The 24,616-nt window shown below is 43.0% G+C and overlaps 1 protein-coding gene across 1 annotated transcript in view; it reads left to right on the top strand.

Moving 5' to 3' along the window:
• Positions 1-23,218, top strand: part of cyfip2 (cytoplasmic FMR1 interacting protein 2) — a 73,861-nt gene extending 50,643 nt beyond the window's left edge. The window contains exons 16-29 of the mRNA XM_063190344.1: positions 2,798-2,894; positions 3,134-3,210; positions 4,033-4,141; positions 5,059-5,178; positions 6,229-6,428; positions 6,877-6,964; positions 8,197-8,340; positions 9,065-9,155; positions 12,908-13,038; positions 18,182-18,254; positions 18,640-18,734; positions 19,398-19,636; positions 20,402-20,549; positions 20,796-23,218. Of these exons, the coding sequence (XP_063046414.1) occupies positions 2,798-2,894; positions 3,134-3,210; positions 4,033-4,141; positions 5,059-5,178; positions 6,229-6,428; positions 6,877-6,964; positions 8,197-8,340; positions 9,065-9,155; positions 12,908-13,038; positions 18,182-18,254; positions 18,640-18,734; positions 19,398-19,636; positions 20,402-20,549; positions 20,796-20,963 (1,780 nt within the window). The 3' untranslated portion in view covers positions 20,964-23,218. The remainder of the gene's footprint in view (positions 1-2,797; positions 2,895-3,133; positions 3,211-4,032; positions 4,142-5,058; positions 5,179-6,228; positions 6,429-6,876; positions 6,965-8,196; positions 8,341-9,064; positions 9,156-12,907; positions 13,039-18,181; positions 18,255-18,639; positions 18,735-19,397; positions 19,637-20,401; positions 20,550-20,795) is intronic.
• Positions 23,219-24,616: the final 1,398 nt, after the last annotated feature.

Raw genomic sequence — 24,616 nt, forward strand, 5'->3', positions numbered from 1 at the left:
GCTACTCTGCTGCGGTACTTCTTACTAAGGATTCCTCCATGATGGAGTAAGTAGAGTGGAGTAGAGTATAATTTATTGATCCCGTGGGAAATTAAGGTGTCAAGTAGCATACATACATACATAAATACAGAAGAAGCCGCAAGGACATTACACACAACATTGCACATATATTCACAAATATTCACCATACATACTGTATATTCACAGGGTCAGATCTCCCTATCCCACTTACACACACACACACACACACACACACACACACACACACACACACACACACACACACACACACACACAGACACACACACACACACACACACACACACACACACACACACACACACACACACACACACACACACACACACACACACACACACACACACACACACACACACGCACGAGCAAAAGCTAGAAAATTGTCAAAAGTGTCTGAGTCTGGGAAGTCTCTGGGAAGTCACTATGCATAGTCCAAGGAAGAGATGCTATCCCCAACAGTGTTGTATTGTAATTTTTCAGCATGTACTCTCATGGCCATGGAAAAGACTTTCCTACCATAATGCTGCACTGATACGGTAGCCTACTTCACAGAGCCTTCACTAATACATAGCGACTTGGTCATTGCCATTCAGGTCATTGCCATTCAGGTATCAGTACATTTCTATCAGAGGCAATGTCTTAAAAGGTTAACTAATTGCTTTGTGGCTCATATTGTTTAACAATTACCTTCTCAACACATTTTCATTTGGCAGATTCAGAATACTAATACTGCTGTCCTAGTATCACTCTCAGTATCTAATAGACAGGCATGTATTTGGGCCAGTGGTGCTGGAAAATCATTATGCATTGGCACATGCAGGGCTCTAAATTAACACACGCCAACACGCCAAACACGGGTGAGAATTAATTTTGGCTAGTAGAAAAAATTACCTACCCGCCAATTTGGCTAGTAGCGCCCGAGTACAGTAAATTATGAACGGTAAACCGCTGCTTGAATGGCAACGATACAGCGAGATTTCCTACATTACCCATAAACACTACCGTCATGACGTAGCATCCCACCGTGGGCTTTCCGAAGCAGCTCTGGCAGCGGCTACTCCATGCTGCTGTTGCGCGCGCCACGACAGAAAACATTTCAGACGACCAGCCTACTGTCGGCTACGCTCGCATTATTTTGACAGGCAACTCTCCTCCTCTGCTTCTGTCGCTTTCGCTCCACCACTTTTAACATCACTATTAGGCCTACTGTTACTATTAGCACTCACCGACACAGAACCTTTCTCTAACAGGCTGCCTTTTTAAGCTGCGAGGACCTGACCGAAGAGTTATAACATGACGCGGATTATGCCTACTTCTGTTTTGTATGTTTTGTGGTGGTGGTTAGAGCAAGATTCTGTGTTGGCGAATAGGCCTACTAGTAATAATAACAGTAATAGTAGTGACGTTTTTTAAAAAGGAGTGGTTGTGGAAAGAAATTGCGACAAGGGCAGAGGATGATAACTATCTGTCAGAGTAGTGTGCGCGTAGCTGTCAGTTGTCTTCTGAAATGCTTTCAGTCCTGGCGCAACTTAAGTTGGAAAGCCCACTCCATCGGAAAGAAGAGCAGACCTTGCATAACCGTGCAAGTAGGCTACGTGAAAAAAAAATCAATAATCAAAAAACTGCCAACGGCGACATTTCCGTGATAGTTAAACATAGCATGCTTCTTGTCATTTTGTTGCGCATAGAGAAGAGCTCCTGGAGTAAATGGAGGTGTCTATAGCAGCATATAGGCTACATAAACACACAGACATACCCGTGTGTGTGCGTGTGTGCGTGTGTGTGTGTGTGTGTGTGTGTGTATGTGTGTGTGTGTGTGTGTGTGTTGATCTCTCCTTTCCTCCTCTCTCCTCTTCTTTTCCTCGTTTCTTCTCCTTCCTTGGAGTGTACAGATGTGAGGTTTTGTAGTGTTTGGCTGTGTGTTTGGTTGTAGGCTATGTTAAAGGTCTGTTGTGTGGCTTGAGTGATGTGATTCACTGTTTTCAGAGGTAAATATAAAGCAGAAGTTAAAAAAATAATTCAAAAGTGTATATAATATGCTTATTATGTTAATTAGGCCTATGTAGGCCTATAGTGTTTATGTGTTTTGGAAATAGTTGAATAAAATAACCATGATTTAAAAAAAAAATAAAAAAAATAGCCTAACGCATAGCCTAGTTTATTTTGGCGAGATAAAAAAAAAATGGCTAGTTGACCTTCTGTTTGGCTGGTAAGAAAAAATGTCTACTAGCCAAATTGGCTGGTGGTGGAAAAAGTTAATTTAGAGCCCTGGGCACATGCATATCAATAATATGAGATATACAATACATATCAACACGCGTACATAAAAGAGAAAGGAAACGTTGTTGTGGTCCATGTTTGGCTTTTTGTTGTTTGTCATTATGGCCACCAGAGGGCGGTATATTCAAGTGTGCTCTGTACACATTGTCTGGCTCCACACAGACTGACATCCCCACCCAGCTGTTCTAGGAGTTCCACTTCTCTCACGAATAACGTTGCTTTGTGGGCTGATGCTTGGGCTGGAGCTTCATCTATAATCAACGGAACGGACCACAGCAGATGGAAGTGCAGAGAAAAGGAAGAAAAAATAGTCTGCTCTTTTCAATGTATTTTTGACACAGATTGACTTGACAACGTAGCATATAGTATAGCACATAGCCCCAGTCTGAGTCTGTCCTTGATGTTACTGCTATGGAGAGGTGAGTAATTGTGTATGAGGTGTCCAACTTCATCTGATCCCCCCTTCTCCTGTCCTCAGGTATGTGCTGTATCCTCTGGACTTGTACAATGACAGCGGCTACTACGCACTCACCAAGTTCAAGAAACAGTTCCTGTACGATGAGATTGAGGCAGAGGTAAGCGGCCGAGAAAAATGTAAAAAAAATCGTGCAAAAACCCAGATTCTAAAACGTTATATTAAGGCCTGTGCTAATTTTACCTGTTTGTTTTGTGGCAACTCAGTCACTCACAGTAATTTCATATTTCACGGTGTCATTATTACAACGTTGCCTAAGTTTGTCCTGCTGGGTCTGTTCATTTTGAAAACTTTGCATGGCCACTCTAATGCATATCCAATGTGTGTCCTTTTTTTCAGGTCAATCTGTGTTTTGACCAGTTTGTTTACAAGTTGGCAGATCAGATATTTGCATACTACAAAGCAATGGCTGGGAGGTAATTGAATTATTATTATTTTTTCATAAAATATACATAAATATACATAGACAAGACGCATTTACAGAAAAAGTCCCTCCCTATATAGAAGCATTTTTAAGGGAAAGTGGGGAATGTATCTTTGTAACATCATTTAAGTCTCCCAAATTCAACTAGCCCTGTTCCCTAGGGCCTAGATGATTTTTGAGATTTAACAGTGGTGTTTGCAATGACGGCTGGCGACTGACATTTGATGTTACTACTTTATTCTGAATCAGTGTTGTAAAAGTATATAACTTTTCCCTCCACTTAATTCCTAACCAACGATGGCCAGGAGTGGGCATTTGAAACAGAAGCAGTGTTAACTTAAGACGCAAGAAAGGCAAATGGCATGAAACAGATGAGGAAATGCAAATGAATGAATGTTATATGACTATTTAATTATCAACTGCAAGGTAATATTACATTTAACTCAAGGCTACTGTAGGTTACATAGGATACAGTGAAATCAAATACAGTTTACCCAAGATAGATAGACAGAGAGAGAGAGAGAAAGAGAGAGGGAGAGAGGGAGAGAAAGACAGAGATTGGAGCCCCTTCAGAGATGGAATGAGACTCCCAGATGGATCTCTGAGGTGAGATTATATACTGCAATCCACCACCCCAAAACTGTCCTTTTGTCTTGCTAGGGCCAGTGGCAACACGGGGGATGCCACATCTTCAGTGGGGGGAGAGTTAGCACAAACAGGCCCAAACTCTCCTTGAGATAGCATCAACAGTATAATCTGAGTCATTCAATAATCTCCATATTTACAGTGTGTTACTTATTTCTTGTCTGTGTAGTGTTCTTCTGGACAAGCGTTTTAGGGCGGAGTGTAAGAACTATGGCGTGATCATTCCTTATCCTCCCTCAAACCGCTACGAGACACTGCTGAAGCAAAGACATGTACAGGTAGGAATGTGGACATGCATGCAGGCACAGATTAGCACAGCGCACACACACCCTGACACACGCTCTCTCACACATGCACACACTCTCTCACACATAAACACTTGTATTATGATCATGTATTACCACTACATAACAATAACCTATGACATCCCACCTGAATGATTGTCACTAGTAGTTTCTTGAAGTTTTAAAAATGGTAAAGAAGTTACAGATTCATAGATAGATAGATAGATAGATAGATAGATAGATAGATAGATAGATAGATAGATAGATAGATAGATAGATAGATAGATAGATAGATAGATAGATAGATAGATAGATAGATAGATAGATAGATAGATAGATAGATAGATTTATTTGACATTCACAGTTCTTATAAGAAATTAAATACATGAATTGGATCAAATTGCACCACATATTTAAATAAATAGATAAAAACAGAGTGTCAGGATAACACAAGAAAGCTTAATGCTCATTTCCATTTTGGTCCTGATGTTAAAAAAATCATACTGCTAAAAACAGTACGTTCAGTTAACCACATCCAAAATGAACCATTCCATGTGGCAACTGTTCTGTGACCCTCCCAGGGCTGATAGTATTCAGGCTTCATGCCTGATTTCAGGCTTGACAGAGTTTGCAAAAATAAAAACATTGATAATAATTAGCCATTAGGTTATTCGTGTCTCAGAAAGTGGTACACATTCAGGGTTTTCTTCTACTATAAGGCTTGAATAATGGTCATACACAGGCTATTAAATGTTTGAATAATGTGTCAAAATAGGCCTACGTTACGTCACTATGCAGTATCTTGTCGTTGTTGTTACAGCAGGGGAAAAAGTTCAGGCTCAGGACTTTTTTTCACTATCACCCCTGCCCTCCCCTCACTCTTGAACCCTTGTCTCCTGTGCTGTGTGCAGCTGCTGGGCCGCTCCATCGACCTGAATCGGCTGATCACGCAGCGCATCTCGGCGGCCATGTACAAGTCTCTGGACCATGCCATCAGCCGCTTCGAGAGTGAAGACCTCACCTCTGTAGTGGTAAGCCAAGCTTCTGGATGGTGGTAGTGGTTAGTATTAGTTGTAGTTTTAGGTGTAGTAGAGATTTAGTTAATGGTTTTAGTAGTAGTATTTGTAGTTGTACAGTAGGTGTAGTAGTAGTAGTAGTAGTGATTGTACTGTATAGTCACTTTAGTTATGCCATCAGCCGCTTTGAGAGTGAAGACCTCACCTCTGTAGTGGTAAGCCAAGCTTCTGTTCTGGATGGTGCTAGTAGTAGCATAGGTGCCGGAAGAGGGGATGCAGTGGTGCATTTGCAGCATCCCCACTTTTGGGCTCCCTAAATGAGGCTTCTCAACTTTTACTGCAGACAAATGAGTGGAGTGCAGCAGCGGTAACATTGTTAAGAAATAAAGAATGAAAAAAAACCATGCACCACCACTTAAAAACACGTTCTGGCGCCCTTGAGTCGTATTATTTGTAGTTGTAGGTGTAGTAGTAGTTGTTGTAGTAGTGGAGCTTGTATAGATTCAGAAATATTTTAGCAGCAGTATATACATACTGTTTATCACATCACACATACACATAACACATGCACGGAATCTTCATGTTCATGTGTTTAATTAGGTGTTGTAGGGGTGTAAATAATATCGAAATGTATCGATATATCGCAATATATTCTGAATTGAATCACATCGTATCGTGGGGCATTCTATAGTATCGAAAATAATCAAATCGCTGGCCCCTGCCCAATAACTTAATAAGTGGAAAAGTAATTGGGAAAAAAAATCAAATTGTATCGTATCGTGGGGCATTCTTAAGTATCGAAAATAATCGAATCGTATCGCATCGAACAATAAGATATCGATATTGAATCGTACCGTCATGGAGGCTGTGATTTACATCCCTAATGTGTAGGTAGGTCCAGTAAGTCTCTCTCTCTCTCTCTCTCTCTCTCTCTCTCTCTCTCTCTCTCTCTCTCTCTCTCTCTCTCTCTCTCTCTCTCTCTCTCTCTCTGTCTCTCTCTCTCTGTCTCTGTCTCTGTCTCTCTCCCCCCTCTCTTTATCTCTATCTCTCTCTCTCTCTCATTAGGAGCTGGACTGGCTGCTGGAGGTGAACCGCTTGACCCACCGGCTGCTGTCAAAGCACATGACGCTGGACAGCTTCGACGCCATGTTCCGCGAGGCCAACCACAACGTCTCCGCCCCCTACGGCCGCATCACACTGCATGTCTTCTGGGAGCTCAACTTCGACTTCCTGCCCAACTACTGCTACAACGGTTCCACTAACCGGTGCGTGGGTGTAGTGTGCGCATACTGTATGTATGTTCGTGTGTGCGTGTTCATGGTTGTTAATGTGTATTTGTGCATCTGCATGCTACAATGGTTCCACTAACCGGTACTTGGATGTTGTGTGTATGTGTGTGCGCGCGTGTATGTTTGTGTGTGCATGTTCGCGGGTGTCAATGTGTTTTTATGCATCTGCATACATAATATGTCAGTTCCACAGAACATGTGCAATTTTGGTGGGACATACAGACTCGTGCACATTTTTTTCCTTTTCTCTAATATGGTATCACCACTTTGTTTTAAGAATAGTGTGCGTGTGTGCGTGTGCACGTGTGCGTGCGCTGACAATATTGTACAACTGTGTTCATTTGGTGTCTATGATGTTGTTATTTCTTAGCTGCTTAGCTTAGCTGTTTATACTGATGGACCGATGTCTGTGTGGCGATTGCAGGTTTGTCCGGACAGCTATCCCCTTTACACAGGAGCCTCAGCGGGACAAGCCAGCCAACGTGCAGCCTTACTACCTGTACGGCTCTAAGGTGGGTGTGCTGATGCCCAGGGGCGTGCACAGACATTTTGGGGGCAGGGGCTCGAGGGCTTACGGTGGGCATGTGGAACTTCCAGAGGTCTCACTAGGCTATACAGTAGAGGCTATATACTGTATGTTGGGGCATTATTGTCACATGCTTTAGTCGTCAAGCATTTGAAGATGGTAATGTCAATATGGACCACAGTACATTTTTTTTTTAATGTACAGTAGGGCAAAGGGGCAGGTGCTTTAAACCACTTCGTCTTTATCTGTGCACACCTATGCTGATGCCATCAAATGCACACAGCAAGAAAGATCCTACAAGTAAACACTTCACAATAACCTTCAGCTATAAATGGCTAACTAATGGTTTGTTGTGCATCTATAATATTATTATTGTGTAGTGTTGCCAGATACTAAATATCTGACATAATCAGCGCGCCTAAACCATTTTGAAGATTTAGTCCCCAAAAATGGAATTAGTGTAAATCTCAGAAATAACATTCAATCAGGTGGTCTGGGTCTAATTCAAATCTAATCTTGTTCTATCATTTTCCCATACTTTATATTCACAAGTCTCTCTTACTCTTTTGCATTCGATATAAAGCCCTTTGATTTAACTACATCGCATTTAAGTTCGCAGATGCTTTTATCCAAAGTGACCTTTAAAAGAAGACCTAGACTGCAATAAACAGGAAATACTACTGTTTAGTGCTATACAATTTTTTGTAGAAAAGCCACACTCTCAAGTGTGATTCCTTTATTTTATTAAATTTGTCAAAAATGTTTCTACACAAAATGCTCATATCTGTTCGCTTGCACCCAAAGACTTTGTCAAAAAAAAAAAACAAGTTTGGAGTTGAGCACACTTTTTGGAGAAAAAAAAGAAATAGTGCTGTCAGGGCTGATAGAATTCAGGCTCCATGCCTGATTTCAGGCTTGACAGAGTTTACAAAAATGAAAACATTGATAATAATTAGCCATTAGGTTATTCTTATCTCAGAAAGTGTTACAGGTTCAGGGTTTTCTTCTACTATCAGGCTTGAATAATGGTCATACACAGGCTATTAAATGTTGGAATAATATGTCAAAATAGGTCTACGTTACGTCACTATGCAGTATCTTGTCATAGTCGTTAGAGCAGGGGAAAAAGTTCAGGCTCAGGATTTTTTTTTCCACTATCACCCCTGTGCTGTACAAATCAATAATCAATGTGTCTTGATGTGTCCTTCCTCCCCGCAGCCTCTCAACATCGCCTACTCCCATATCTACAGCTCATACAGGAACTTTGTGGGGCCGCCCCACTTCAAGACAATCTGTCGTCTCCTAGGTTACCAGGGCATCGCCGTGGTGATGGAAGAGCTGCTGAAGATTGTCAAAAGCTTAGTGCGTATTGGTTTTGCCTGATCTGGTTGTACTGCAGCTTTTGTTAACCTTGGTACTTTGTGCATGCTTGCTGTGTAACTTGCTGTGTGAATTGCGCTGACTGCGCAGTACTTGCAAAAGAGCCATCAGAGCGTTATTCACTATACTGAGGGTATCATGTAGGGGGCAGATGGCCAACAGTGCTGTCATTAAAATTCTCCATCATTGTCTGACTCTACCTCAACATGGACGTTCGGAAGATCGCAACTTGCGGTTCTGTCAATATTGCACCGTACACAGGAGTCTGTGTAGCTTATGTTTGATGGTCTACCACACGCAATGTTGAGGAAATACGTATGGCAGCGCGTTTCTGCATGGAAAGTCCACACGCACGCCTATCCTACTGCAAGCATATCCCCGGCCTTAGATGTAGATCGCAGATTCAGTCATTTTAAAGAATTGGTAACATTGATCAGTTGGTAAAGCATGAAATGTCATTTACTGAGTAAACTTCAACACACTCTCTTTTTTTCACCCATTAATTGCCCTGTTTCTTCTTTCTCTTCCTCTCTTTCCATCTCTCTCTCTCTCTCTCTCTCTCTCTCTCTCTCTCTCTCTCTTTCTCTTTCTCTTTCTCTTTCTCTCTCTCTCTCCCTTTCTTTCTTTCTTTCTTTCTCTCTCTCTCTCTCTCTCTCTCTCTCTCTCTCTCTCTCTCTCTCTCTCTCTCTCTCTTTCTCAACCATAGCTGCAGGGCACCATCCTCCAGTACGTGAAGACCCTAATCGAGGTGATGCCCAAGATCTGCCGCTTGCCACGCCATGAGTATGGCTCTCCGGGTGAGTTGCTATCAACCCATTGATGCCTAAAACGCCTGCAAAAAACGCTTGCTGAATGCCTAAGCCCTTGTTGGGAAAGTCGCCCTCAGCCTATAAAAACCTAAATATCTAAAGGGCGGGTTATACTTCCTTTCAGTGCCACGGAGTGAGCTTGTCCCAGCCATGATGCAGTTAATTTTGGTTTATGCCCTGTTTTGAAGCGCGGTCTGCGCGATGTCATTTCACGCTCAAACTGCCTTCAATACAAAGAGTAACCTAGACGTGTCGGTTATTTTTTTAGCTTCACAGAGTCGACGACAATGAAAATGAAACATTACATATTTATGTCACGTGCATTTTTGATCGCACTGGCAGCCAGCGCATAGTTTGGAACAAAGAAGTGGCTCATTTGTCGAGGTCATTTGTCCAATTCGAAACAGCGTCGTAACTTGCAAGCGCACGTGTTGTCTTTGGTTTGTGTAAATAAATCAAACCACAAAGCACGGGCAACTTATTTAAGGAAGAGCTCAAAGTCCGTAGACCGACGAAGGTTAGAACAAGGAAGTAGCTTGTTCTCTCGACTCGAGGACAGAGCAGGCTGGTCGAGAGGACCAATCAGAGACCTATTTTCGCCCTTCACGCCGTCGCTGTCTGCATTATCCCTGCGTCGAGACACAATTTCGGGGAGGTGCACCAGAGTACCTGCGTGATGGGGGGGGGCTTCACTCCGTTAACTGCGCGGCTCACTGCATCATGACGCAGGGACGCTGATCTCGAGGCATAAACCACCCTTTAGCCTCTGATGCACATAAAAACGTGAAATAAGTTTCATTTAAACCCTACCACCCTCATCTTGCATTAGAATGTGTTAATTCAGCTGTAACGCCCACATTTTTATTTTAAAAAGTAAAATCTTGAGAGCCTAAATGCAGCGTATATACTGTATGTTTCCAGGCATCAAGGGTAAAACAATGTATACGAGTTATCAGGCTAAAATGGGTTAACGGCCCAAAAAGGAAGGGGTTTCTTTAGAAACTAGAACTCTACTTCTGTAAATTATTATTTATTGTAGAATTTATTGTAGAATGGTACTTACATTTTATGCAACCCCCTTAATCAGAGCCCTTACCTAAGGGCAAGATTGCCCTTAAGGGTCATACTTCAGGTTTAAAAAAAAACCTAAGGTGTTTTGTGCAACTGGCCTCAGGACCTCATATTAATGAAGGCACAAAACGTACACTGGAAGCAAAGGTACGGGCAACATTTTAAAGAAAGAAAACGGTGCCGCACACTGCCGAGTTGTAGCCAAAGGTTAAACGTTGTTGTGACAATATTTCGGACTAAACAGCCTTTCAAGACAGCCAAAGGTTTCATACATTACAACTCGGGACTGTGTGCGTGACACTTTTTTTTCTTTCTTTAATTAAAGTCTTAAATCAGGTAACTTACTTCTGGTGACATTTGTAATGTTGCATAATGTTGTGACAACGTCTCGGTCGAGGCCATTTGTGCAGCAACGTTATCGCAATATTAAACCTTCAGCTAGTCCTCCTCTCTGTTAGAGTTCGGGACCTCAGTCACCTCACCTCAGATTACCCCACAGCACAGCCCAGCGCAGGGAAGCCAGCAGCCAGGCAGATGAGATTACCTCCAGGGGCTTGGGATGAGATGAGAAGGGAAGGGGTGACAGGGTTTACGCTGTCAGTAGACAGTCACAGCTCAGCCGCTTCTTGGTACACGATGTACCAGGATCAATCAGCTCAGGGTCATTAATACAGCTCTATGGGAAACCCCAACGTACGTACGCACACACACAGACTCACAGACACACACACACACACACACACACACACACACACACACACACACACACACACACACACACACAGACTCACAGACACACAGACATAAACATACTCCTACTCATACACCACCATCCTCCACCTCCTCTGTCAACACCTTCAGTCAACCTTGTCCATCTTTTCCCCCTCCAAGAATCTGGGTCAGGAAACTGTTGATGAGGTTACTAATCCCACTCATTGTAGTGGAAGTGTAATTTGGGATGATGGGGGATTATTATGGCTCATAGTTGTATGTTGTTGCGTCTGAGGAGATAGTGAATGGGGTTTGATTAGATGATGAGATGATTAGATGTTTAATTACGAACACAGATTGGACTTGTTGAATGCCACAGGGGTTGCGGTGAGTCATGTTGTTTGCAATGCTGTCCGAACTGCAAGTCATGATTTGTTTTATATACAGGTTGGTTTTTGCATATACACATACTCTTTGTGTATTTATTTACTATATTTTACGTGACTAGTGCACTTTGATGCAATAAACCTAAATGTGAACTTGGCTGTAGAAGCTTAGCTTTGAAAAATGACTCATAAATTGAACAAAAACAGTGTCGATCTTTAAGTTGCAATCCATACGTTTGCAGCTCTATTTTACTACATCATTGCATGTACATTGTTGCTGCTTTCGAGAAAAGTCCATGCTAAGTATTATATGCTAAGCCAGTTAACTCATGTAACTGACCCCGAGCTAGATTAAGGACATCACTTGCATACATGTGGCACACCATTTACTTTCTCCGTTTGGTTTGTCCATGACATGTCTGAGGCATATGGCTCTGGAGACTCCTTTTAAAGGACCACTTCTGCCAATTTCACATGCTGTTGTATTGCTCACACTACCCTTGACTTGTCAGTACCCGGTGATGCCACATTTTTCGGCTCAGCCCTTTCCGAGATATGAGCTATTCTAATGGGGAAGTTTGTTTACATTTAAAAAAAAAAAAAACATAGGCCTACTCCAAATATTTTCCCAAAAAGTACCGCTGTTTGCAGGTTGTCTGGTGATGTTGCATAACCTTTTGGATGTTCATGGGAATAAATAAAATGTTTTTTTGAAATGTAAACAAACCGCTGCCCCCATTACAATGACCAGGATCTCGAAAAAAAAACATCAGGTACTGACAAGTCCAGGGTAGTGTGAGCATTACAACTGCATGTTGAAATTGACTGAAGTTATCCTTTAAGGTGTCGATGACTTCACTGCCTCCTGAGATTACGTATAAAATGTGGTGGAAATCTCACAAACAGCAATCAGATGGTACATCCTTATTGTTTTGCCTAGCACAAAAAAATGTGTTTTGAAAACCCATCAATATATCAATGTATAGTGTGCACTTGCTGCATTTCTCGTGCCCCGGAATGTCTGTGAAGGTTGTAGCAAGCCTCATTCAGTAAAGAATATCTGAAAAAAAAGATGAGTAGGTTGCGCCATGCACACGTCCTTTTAAAACTATTTCTACACAGACATTCGTCATACCCCATACAGTATGTGCATATGTGCATATGTGTTTGTGTGTACAAACTGCTGTGCAGAAAAGCCCTCAGTACGCCGAGTTGTCCCAACAGTATTAGTCATATGATGTCGCCCCTGGCTCTCGATGATAATCCCTGCTCTGTCTAGATCTTTGTGTGTGTGTGTCTCCCTCTCTCTTCCTCCTCCTCTTCCTCTCCCCCTTCCTTCTCTCTCTCTCTCTCTCTCTCTCTCTCTCTCTCTCTCTCTCTCTCTCTCTCTCTCTCTCTCTCCACTTGGGGAGTGTTAATTAACTCTATATCTACCTCTTTCTCTTTCTCCCTCTTCCTCCCCCCCTTCCTCCTCCTCTTTCTCTCTCTCTCTCTCTCTCTCTCTCTCTCTCTCTCTCTATCTCTCTCTCTCTCTCTCTCTCATGACCTGGTGACTTGTTGCCCCCTTTGCAGGTATCCTGGAGTTCTTTCACCACCAGCTGAAGGACATTATCGAGTATGCAGAGCTCAAGACGGACGTCTTCCAGAGCCTGAGGGAGGTGGGCAACGCCATCCTCTTCTGTTTGCTCATCGAACAGGCTCTGGTGAGACACACACACACACACACACACACACACACACACACACACACACACACTCACACTCACACTCACACTCACACTCACACTCACACACACACACACACACTCACACTCACACACACTACATGAACTCAAACTCAAAACCGTATGTACGGTTTTCACACGGTGTGTGTGTGCACGCAGGCACGCACGCGCACGCACACACACACACACACACACACACACACACACACACACACACACACACACACACACACACACACACACACATCAATTCAAACTCATCAAACAGGCTCTTGTGAGATTGAGATGCACGCTGAGACACACACACACACACACACACACACACACACACACACACACACACACACACACACACACACACACACACACACACACACACACACACATGTGCACACACAAACACACGCACACACAAACACACACTCAAATTCTGGTCAGATACAGAGACACTAACACTCCCACTAAACACTCCTCTATCTGGACACACGGGTGTTCATCTTTCCTCAAAACACATCCAGTGTATCAAACACAAACAGGTAATTGGAGTGTTTTTGGGTCTTCACCTTTTCCTTGGTGCTCATCAGTGTAGGGGCTCTCAAGTTTAGTCCAGGAAGAGAAGTTTTGAGGTTGCTCAAGGTTGCGATTTTTTAAAATACTTTTTAGTTGGCTACAATGGAAAGTATAAAAAATCGCAACCTTGAGTGCCTCAGAACTTCTCTTCCTGGGCTACACATCCAGTGTATTCTGTATGTGCTAATGCACACACACAACCCTTCACATATGTCCATGCACCAGGATTATCTTTACTATTATGTGAGTGACTCATTCCTATGTCTAGTCTTGCAGTAATTCCTACACACACACACACACACACACACACACACACACACACACACACACACACACACACACACACACACACACACACACACACACACACACACACACACACACACACACACACACACACACACACACACACACACACAGGCCATCATGCATCTTCCATCGTTGACACACTGCGCCTTAAGCAGGTACTGTAAATTCTGTAGCGCCACATATAAAGACACCATTCAGATGCCATTGATCTCAAGACGAGCCTTACACACACATACTACTACAACACAAGAAGAAACATTGCCTAAAGCAACTATCATGACAGTTAGGCTGTGACTAGAGTCTTCTTTTGGAGCAACACTCCCGCTCATCACATGCTCTTAAGGGCCACAACGTTCACATACATAAGCCGTGCCTAAGGCCTTGCCTGAGGCACTGCTATTTTTTAAAAGCATAATCTGCTGTTTATGAACTGAAGTAGCGCTAGCTAGCTTTGTCGGCTGCCTTTGTAGAGGGTGCTAACCGGCTTACCGGTCCCCCACTCCAATCCAAAACCTCACCTTCTCCACAATCCTACCCAACCCAAGGCTCCCTTCGTAAACCCCCACCAAACTCCATCCCCCTCCATCAACAGTGTCTCAATTGCAGGTTGACTGTAAGCTCGTATCAGCTAAGGCTACTCTAGTCGGTCGCAACAGCCATCCAGACCTGTGTGTGCTTGTGAATATGTGTCCTATTAAAATGCTGTATTTGTCAACTAATGCTGTGTATGTTAGTTCTAATACTGATTGCGTGAAATAAATGGCGTGTGTGCGTGAGAGAGTGATGTAAAGCGCTGCTTTGTATGCTTTGTCTAATGCTGCATATATCTTTATGTCAGATCTAATTCTGCGGTGCGTTTCTCGACAACATCGTTGCTAACTAACTTACTCAACTGGTTAGCAACGATGCTTTCGAGAAACGGGGCCCTGGTTGTGTGGCAAAAAAACCCCTCTCTCTGTGCGCAAGTGTGTGTTTGGGATATGGGATCGAGTTGGTGCTGCTGCTACTGCTGATTTTCTGAAAATTCCATTTTATTTCCCCATTACACGCTGGCCTCAACCCAACAGGTGGTAAGGATCTAGGTCTTCTCCACGTACCGCACATAACCTACCCACACGCAAACACAAACGCATCGATCGCACACTGGTTTTCCGTTGCTCTTTCATAATTTCTCTTCGCACGTTCTCACGACTCACTGTTCCTCCTCTCTGCCATAGATTCAAGGCAATTAGGTTGTTAACAAAGTATGGAAATTAAATAGTGATGAATGGTAATGAAATAGTTATTGATACTGAAAAAAGTATGTGCATAATACCTATGTGCATATACCTACGTGTGTAAATACCAATTTGACTATAAGTGTAACTAGTTAGCCCCATAAAACGTGACCCCTGTTATGAATCAGCTGTTACTAGGATGGCAATTACCAAGTCATAATGTATTACTAAAACGCCCTGTGCACTGTCATAGTGGTGTGGTAGTTAAGTTTTCTGTGACGTTTACAGGGCCATGAGTCAGTAAGTTAGAGATGAGATATTTAAAGTAAATCTCAAGTTGACATTGTAACCCAGCATTACCTATATTTTCTTGTTTCTATGGCATTGAGAGGCGTCTGTCTTCTGTACTTGGCTGCTCGTCATGATGTGTGGCCCTGCATATGTTTGCTTTCATGGTGCACTCATGAACTTGAAGCCTTCTCTCTTCTGGCCGGGGTCAGCTCTATGTTCCCACAGCCCATTGATCCTATGGCCCATTGGTCCCACAACCCAATGGTCCCACAGCTTATTCTTATAGCTCCATGTTCCCACATTTTTAAGGAATTATTCAAATATAGGCCCTATGTTCTACAACTCCATGTTCCCACATCTCTGGGTAAATTAAGACAATATGCCTTTGAAACATAGGGCCTAAATTTGGATAAATTCCTAGAAATGTGGGAACATGGATCAGTAGGAATATAATGTGGGACCAGTGGGCTGTGGGACCAATGGGCCTAAAAAATAATGTTAAAAATGTTAGTGATGTGGGACCATTGGGCTGTGGGACCAATGGGCTGTGGGAACATAGACACACTCCCCTTGTGGCCTAGCTAGCTACAACGTTCTCCAAAACGTTCACTCAGCATTCCGTAATGCTTTTTCTGTCTTCACTTTTTTTCTTCTCATCTTCTGAATCTACTGCGCTGCTCATGGCGTTTGACTCGTCTCTCTTCTAGTTAACCGTCCATCGCATTGCATGCTCAACCTCTTCTGAACTGTTGTGGATTTGTTTCTGGATCCCCCCCTGGATCCATCTTCATTTCTTCTTCTTGACATGTCTGTTGTTGTTGTTGCTGCTGTGTGTGTGTTTGCCTATTTTCTGTGTGCATTGTAATTGAGTGAGTGATGTTGTTAGTTACTGTGGAGGTCTAATGCAGTGTTTCCCAACCTTTTTTGTCTCGCGTACCCCCTAAGCCTCTTAGTTGTGCCATGAGTACCCCTAATTCATGTTCTATATCGCTTTCTCTGTCCTGATGTGACCGCTCCATACATTTGTTATAATAATACAATTTTTCCAAGTACCCCCTGCAGTGTGCTCGCGTACCCCAACTGGTACACGTACCCCTGGTTGGGAAACACTGGTCTAATGGACATTGTGTTGAACTTAACCAATGAAGACCAATGGTGGTGTTGTGCTACTTTTATCTTTATCTAGCAAAATTGTCTTTAAGGCAGTACATGATTGTTAGCTTACAATGCAGATGCAGTACGTCCTTTAGTATTGTCTGCTGAACTTTTTGTTTAAAAAAAGTCGTGTCAAGGCTAGTGACTCTATGCCATTCTCAAGGTAACAGAATCTAGATGCACTGAATGCATGCCCCATAGAGAATCAGTGTTTTTCTGATATACCTTCAGATATGCATTGTAGTTATTGGCCTGGAAACATCTACCGTATTGTTGAAGAAACAAAAGTCATGTCTATCATGTTGCACTGTTGCGGGTGCGTGTGTAGTGTAATATGACAACATGGTTACACAACATGGATCTACCCTTCGATTTTTTGTTAATGAGTGCTTGTTAAAGATTCTTACCAGTTTGTGTTCGAGCCACTGTGTGTTTGTATGAGCTAGTGTGTGTGAGTGTGTGAGCGAGTGAACGAGCGAGAGAGTGAGTTTAGAATTTGAGAGAGAAAGAGAGAAAAAATAATTTGAGAGAGAGAGAGAATTCAGAATTTGAGAGAGAGAAAGAATTTAGAATTTGAATTTGAGAGAGGGAGAGAGAGGATCAGAGAGAGAGGGATAGAGAATTTAGAATTTGAATTTGAGAGAGAGAGAGAGAGAGAGAGAGAGAGAGAGAGAGAGAGAGAGAGAGAGAGAGAGAGAGAGAGAGAGAGAGAGAGAGAGAGAGAGAGAGAGAGAGAGAGAGAGAGAGAGAGAGAGAGAGAGAGAGAGAGAGAGAGAGAGGGCGAGAGAGTGTGAGTAAGTGAGTAGCCAGACAGGAAGGTCGGTCAGTGACTGTGTGTGTGTGTGTGAGAGAGAGGGAGAGAGAGAAGCCAGATTACGAGAAGGGAAGGTAGGCTTATCGAGCCCGGGTGACTCGTCAGGCTCAGGGCGCTCCCTCTGTCTGATCTGGGTCAGAGTCAGCACCGCGGGGACATCCCCCTGTTGCCACGGCTACCGAACCCTCCACCACCCCACCCCCATCTCCAGTGTCTCCTCTCCTTTCTTCTCCTCCTCCTCCTCCTCTGGTCCTGTCCTATGTTTTTATTATCTTTTGATTTCTCATCCATCTTTTGGATAGTTGTTTCTCACAAAGGGGGTCCCCGAGTTGATGTCCTCCCCCTCAGTAGGAAGAGTTTGTGTGAGAAGTGTGGTAATTGATTTGAATGTGAATACAATGGGCTCTATTTTGGTCGTGCTCGCCAGCCGTGTGATGTGTGTCCTCAATGAGTTCTGGCACAAGTTGATGTGAATCAAAACCCTGTTGAAGTCTGTTTTCCCGTGAATAGATTAAACAGTAATATTACTGTCAATGTCCTATGTTACTACTGTTACTGGATTTAGACTATTAGTACAGGCCCAAAACAGGAGACATTTTGTCTCGTCTCCCTTCCCGCCATGCCTAAATGCAGCCCATTGTTGTATGCATTCTAAGTTTTTTTTTAAACAAATGAATTCTAGCTTCTACTTACTTTATACCTTCTTTTTTTACCTTTTTTCTTTTCTACTTCTATTTTCCTCTTCCTCTTCTGTTACCCACCACAGTCACAGGAGGAAGTGTGTGACCTCCTTCATGCTGCCCCATTCCAGAACATTCTCCCCAGGGTCTACATCAAAGGTTTGTACAATGCAGTAGTCCCAGGCCTACTAACTTGCAGTACACAAAGTCAGTTGTGTGACAGATGCGCTGTATACGCAAAGTCAGTTGTGTGACAGATGCGCTGTATACACAAAGAGCATTTAATTGCAGCAATTATCAAATTTAAAGCAACATTTAATTATTGAATTGCCTTTGAAATGCCATCAATGAAGGTGCATGTCGACTTTGTTGAATACTAGCTTCAATTGTGTCTTTCTGGCATCAGTTGTTAGGTGTGCAAAACTTGTAAGAAAGCAAAAAGTTAAGGATTTTTATTTTTTACTTTTGGTTGTCTGGCATTTTGTTGTTTTGTTGTTGTGAAATGATGCATCGTTGCTTGCTTGTTTGCATGTGTCCTGTGCAGAGGGAGAGCGTCTGGAGGTGAGGATGAAGAGGCTGGAGGCCAAGTATGCCCCCCTCCACCTGGTGCCCCTCATCGAGAGACTGGGGACCCCACAGGTGAGCGGGAACCGACCAAACGCTTCGACTTTATTTGATAGGACAGTATGAGAGGTAGACAGGAAGCAAATTGGGAGAGATACTGAACCCGGGTCAGCCGCATGACAGGCGAGTGCCCTACCGGTTGGCTACGGCAGGGCCACAGCTGCTGTCTTTTACGACTGGACAAGATCTCCTCCTGGGTTACTTAGAGACACTGAAAATAAATAAAGGGGCAGACACACCTGTCAGTGCACAGACATTTATTGTTATTATTACTATTATTATTATTATTGTCATTATTTTGTAGTTCTTTTCAGTAAATCATTTAGTCCAACACTTCTACTGGTGTGATGTGTGCACCTTCCCTTTTACAAATTTACTAGGAATTAACCTGATTGCTGTTTCTGAAAATACGGTATAATTTTGGCCTATTTTGGCCATGAATGTACTTTAGTCATAGCCAGGCCCACTGATCAGAGGGGGGGACAATGGGGTATGTTGTCCCGGGCCCAGGGAAATAGGGGGCCCAGAATTGGTCCCCATTACCTTGTATGTATTGGGTAGAGGGCCATTTCAGATGACTTTGTCCCTGGCCCAGCAAGAGCTGTCAGCGGCCCTGGTCATAGCCATAATTAGCAACAAATCAAACAAACTTCAATCCCTACGTCTCGTCCCCTGCAGCAAATCGCCATAGCGCGGGAGGGAGACTTGTTGACCAAGGAGCGGCTGTGCTGCGGGCTCTCCATGTTCGAGGTGATCCTGACGCGCATCCGCAGCTTCCTGCAGGACGGCGTGTGGCGCGGCCCGCCCCCCACCAACGGCGTCATGCACGTGGACGAGTGCATGGAGTTCCACCGCCTCTGGAGCGCCATGCAGTTCGTGTACTGCATCCCCGTGGGCACGCACGAGTTCACCGCAGAGTAAGTTGGAACACCACTCAGCTGTGCTTAATATGGCACCCATTACATTACATTTAGCTGACACTTACATTTATTCAAAGCGACTTACAGTTATTATTTTTCAGGGTATTGGTTACAGTCCCTGGAGCAATGTGGGGTTAGGTGCCTTGCTCAAGGGCACTTCAGCCATGGATAGAGGTCAGGTGGGATTCGAACTGGCAACCCCTAGATTGAAAGACCAACTCTCTAACCACTAGGCCACGGCTGCCTTTGTCAATAATTGCCCCTATAGGTGGTGATCCCAGCCAGAAACACAGAAGGAAATTGTGGTGGTAGTTAAATACCACAATTAATAATGAATATAATTTTGGGAACCTCTCCATTATTTTTTTTTATCACAGTCTCTTGTACACAAAAGTTCACCACAGAGTAAGTTGCATCTAGCCTGACAGGCCAGACCAGATTACTTCGTAATTCACGGATGGTCTGATTACGCTTCTCTGGGGAGGGTTTTCAGTCGGTTTTCAGATGACCGGTGTTACCGGCCAATAAGCAAACGCACTTGGGAGCATAATAACATACGACAGGAACGTCAACTGTCAGCGATTGGTCAGAGATCATTTCAAACCAGAGCTGAGCTCACTCCTCTCGCCCAAGTGGTCCGGAGCACCGAGGACCCAGACCTAAAATGAATTGCGAAGTAATTCATGTGGTCTGGTAAAACCAGGCTAAGTTGCACCTGGTTATGATATGCTTCATGAGCCCTGTTCCTTTCCCCATTTACAGACAGTGCTTTGGGGATGGCTTGAATTGGGCCGGCTGTGCAATCATTGTGTTGCTGGGACAACAGCGTCGCTTTGACCTCTTCGATTTCTGCTACCACCTGCTCAAAGTCCAGCGGCAAGACGGCAAAGACGAAATCATCAAAAATGTGGTGAGTGAATCGTAATAGTTACAAAGTGTCCCAAATGCGACCACTACATACGTATGTCCAACTAAATACTCTAGCATACTAAGTATGCTTCCTCGATTTTTTTTCTCATATCATAACGGTAAATGTGTCATTTTCGGTCCTAACGTTTATGTAAGCTGACAGACACCTTAATTTCCTTCATTAATAAATATACTCTACCATACTCTCCTCTCCCCTCCTCTCCTCTACTTGTGTCTGTTCACGCAGCCCTTGAAGAAAATGGCCGACCGCATCAGGAAGTACCAGATCCTCAACAACGAGATCTTTGCCATCCTCAACAAGTACATGAAGGCGGTGGAGACGGACAGTTCCACGGTAGAGCATGTGCGCTGTTTCCAGCCTCCCATACACCAGTCCCTGGCCACCACTTGTTGAAAATGAATACCCACCCAGCCATCCACCCAGCCACCACCAGGCAAAAACTGCCATCACCACCACCACCACCACCACCCTGTATCCCTTGTGCTTCAATACCACCACCACCACCATATACTGCACCACGCATCCATCATCTTGTCCCTGACGAAACACCGCTTACCAAATTTACACATGCACTCACGCACCCACGTACACGCATATACAGTACATACAGTACATTGAGTTCAGAAATCTTGTATACCAACCACGTACCCACATACCCTGTTGCGCATAAGTCCCAGACGACGGACACTTACCTCCAGACTTTTCTCTTAACCACACTTGCAGGCTGGTCTGTGGTGATGGTTGCCCTTTCTTTTGTCTTTTGGCAATTTAAACTCAATGTCGACACAACGTTTCAGTGCCCAGTTGAAACACCACACGCCATACCCCACGTCCCCCCAGCACAACTTAAACTGTTGTAAAATTGAGCCAGTTTGGAAAGTTATAACACAAAACTAGAAACAAAGGGAGAGCTCATGCAGCATGAAATTGATTAACTGATTTTGAAATCGTTTCATGCTACAAATACCGTACTAAAAAAATCTTAATTCTCTATTATTCAGAATGAAGTCAAACTATTTTTTTCTTCTTGCTTTTAATTCTTGACATATAAAAATGTGTGGTGACAAAGAAAAAGAGTTCCTGAGTTTGCATCATAAAGACTTTGTTAATTTCTCTAGTTTATTTCTAATATCCCCCGTTATGAGCTGCGTTCAGCAAGACAAAACAGAGGTCCAAGTGGCCTTGTTTCTCTGATAACATTTCATTTTCCCACTTTTAACTTGTCCTGACTCCTACATCCGAAGCACTCATTTGCCATAGATTATATAAATAAATAAATAATTTTTGGTTTCAATAATTTGGACTTTGAAGTAATATTCTCAGTGTCTATGTGTATGAACCCATTGCCGAACCCTTCACTGTGGAGTGTTTGAAAAGAAAAAAAAAGAAGTACCACAGCCTTCTGAATTTTACTATTTATTTGACCTGTATACTTTTTTAGGCGATTACGCCATTTTATTAATGCCTGTGTTCCATTGTAATTTGTTTGGAGTTTAAACTAAAACAAGAGTACAGAGTGTGGTAATTGTTATTCATTTTTTGTTATTCATCCCATCCCCACACAGCCATCATACTTGCCTTCTATACTGCTCAGCTGAGTTGATAACATGAGTTAATTTAGTTTTTTTTTAAGCCAACCCTGTGAAGCCTGTTTGTTTGGTTTTTACTTTTTTAAATATACATACCGGTACCCCTCTCCCACATACCTACTATGAAGAGAGCAGTGCTGTTTAAAAAGAGAAAGCTGTGCAGGGCAGCACTGTGTGATGGTTCCCCCCCTTAAAGGGAAGTCTTTATGAAATACCTCTATTTGTGCTGCCTGTGCAAAAATTCCATGTTGTTCGCCTATTGCCAAGTGAACAGCATGCCGGTCGGTCATTTACCAACAGCAGATGTGGCTAGAGCATAGCCTGTAACCAACCAACCAACTGATTTGAACTACTGAAAGAGATGAAACATGACAGAAGTTGAGTTGGATGTTCAGGGTTGATGCTTGAATGCCTTTACTAGCTAAGGGACGAATGATGAATGGAGGGGGTGTGAAGATCTCAGTATTCACCTTTCTGATCTCATCGATTTAGCAGTGTTAGAAACAAAATGCAACTTCTTATTATTTTTCATTCATATGAAGGAAGCGTTTAAGAGAGACTGTCTGGTACGGCAGCTGTCAATGTAAATCAGTACCTGTTAGTTCACTTAACTCATGCATCCAAATGTAATAACTTTTTTTTGTTTTCTTTCTTGTTTTGGATTTTGTTCTACTACTTTCTTTTGTTTGGGTACAGTATTTGTTTTGAGTAATTGGTCCTTTTACAGTGCTATATTTATGCATACAGTTACACTCTACCATTCCTTGAAGGGGTGAATCTGTTGATTTAAAAAAAGAAAGAATAATAAATAAATGAAGTGGAAAATGAAGCTTTGTTTTCAGATTAAAATCCCCTTAGCATGACCAGTGTAATTTATCGTCATCATGAGGCTCTTTGTGAAATGAGGTTTTGTTCATGATGTTGTTGTACGAGTGATCATGTTTTGAAATACAAAAATACAGTGAAAAAAAGAATAATAATAATAATGCAAATGTACAACAAATGGTCCTGCGAAGGAAGTGATATTGTTGTATTTCCATGAAATAAAAAAAAAAGATCTAACTGACTTGTGCCTGTTTCAGTTGCCTGACTTGGTATTCATTCTGATGCAGTTACTTTTGAAAGACAAGACATGCATATTTCAAATGTCATTGTACTATGTATTTATCCCAGAGAGCGGATCCTGGCATATTCATTGGTGCCTGCAGCATGACTTGAAAGTAGTAGTAGCTCTAGACAAAAAAAAAAAAAATGACGAGGCACACTGAGGGGCCAACGCAATTTTACAAGGGCACATACAGTATAGCAGCACAACAGGTCAGTATTTTGCCCTGTAGATTTTATTTTATATAGCTTTTCGTTTATTTTCAATTAGATAGATGGATGGATAGATATACTGTAGAGATGTATGGATATATAGAGAGATGGATAGAGAAATAGATACTTAGTAGATCATTGGCTATTTGGCAGGCCTAAAGGCACTGGCATGCACAGACACTTTGGGGGGCAGGTGCTGGGGGGGGGCATGTGTATCTGCTGCCTTACAAGGCTATAGCATTACATCAAAGTATTATCACACTCTTTTAATTGTCATGCATTTCTAGATGATCATGTCAAGACCACAATACATTGTGGAAAAAAAATCAAAAAGGGCACTTTGTGTCCAAGAGGGCAAAGCGGCATGTGCTTCAGCACCACCTTGTACCTATCTGTGCATGCCTACTGGTGGCCTTGTACTGAATGTGTAGGCCTATGTTAACATTGTCCAAGGTCAAGGGACGACGGGTGGTATCCGTTTACGCCAACCCCTTTCAAAAGCTGTACTCCTCTACCTGACTACTTTTTTAAACCGCCTTTCATTTATTCAAAGCGACTTAGTTATTATTTTTTCTGGGTATTGGTTACAGTGCCTGGAGCAATGTGGGGTTAGGTACCTTGCTCAAGGGCACTTCAGCCATGGATGGAGATGTAGGGAGAGGTCAGGGGTGATTCGAACCTGCAACCCCTAGATTGAAAGATCCACTCTTTAACCACTATGCCACGGCTGCTCCCAGATGGGCTGTTTATTTAATTATCTGAATTGTATTGAAAGATACCTGCCCTTCACTATCAAGGATAACGATGAACGGGCAGTCATGGGTAGTGAAGGTAGGGCATCAGACTTGTAGCCCAAAGGTTTCCGGTTCAACTCCCGACCTGCCAGGTTAGTGTGGGGGGCAGTAATTAATCAGTGCTCTCCCCCATCCTCCTCCATGACTGAGGTACCCTGAGCATGGTACCGTCCCGCCGCACTGCTCCCTTAAAAGTAAGGGGGCATGGGTGAGGCATACATGCAATTTTGTTGTGTGCACTTGTGTGCTGTGGAATGCTGTGTCACAATAACAATGGGAGTTAGAGTTTCCCAATTGGGCTTTAACTTGCACTTAAGGAGAACTTCTGCCAATTTCAATATGGTGT

The sequence above is a fragment of the Engraulis encrasicolus genome, chromosome 23, assembly GCF_034702125.1.
Source record: "Engraulis encrasicolus isolate BLACKSEA-1 chromosome 23, IST_EnEncr_1.0, whole genome shotgun sequence".
Classification (NCBI taxonomy): domain Eukaryota; kingdom Metazoa; phylum Chordata; class Actinopteri; order Clupeiformes; family Engraulidae; genus Engraulis; species Engraulis encrasicolus.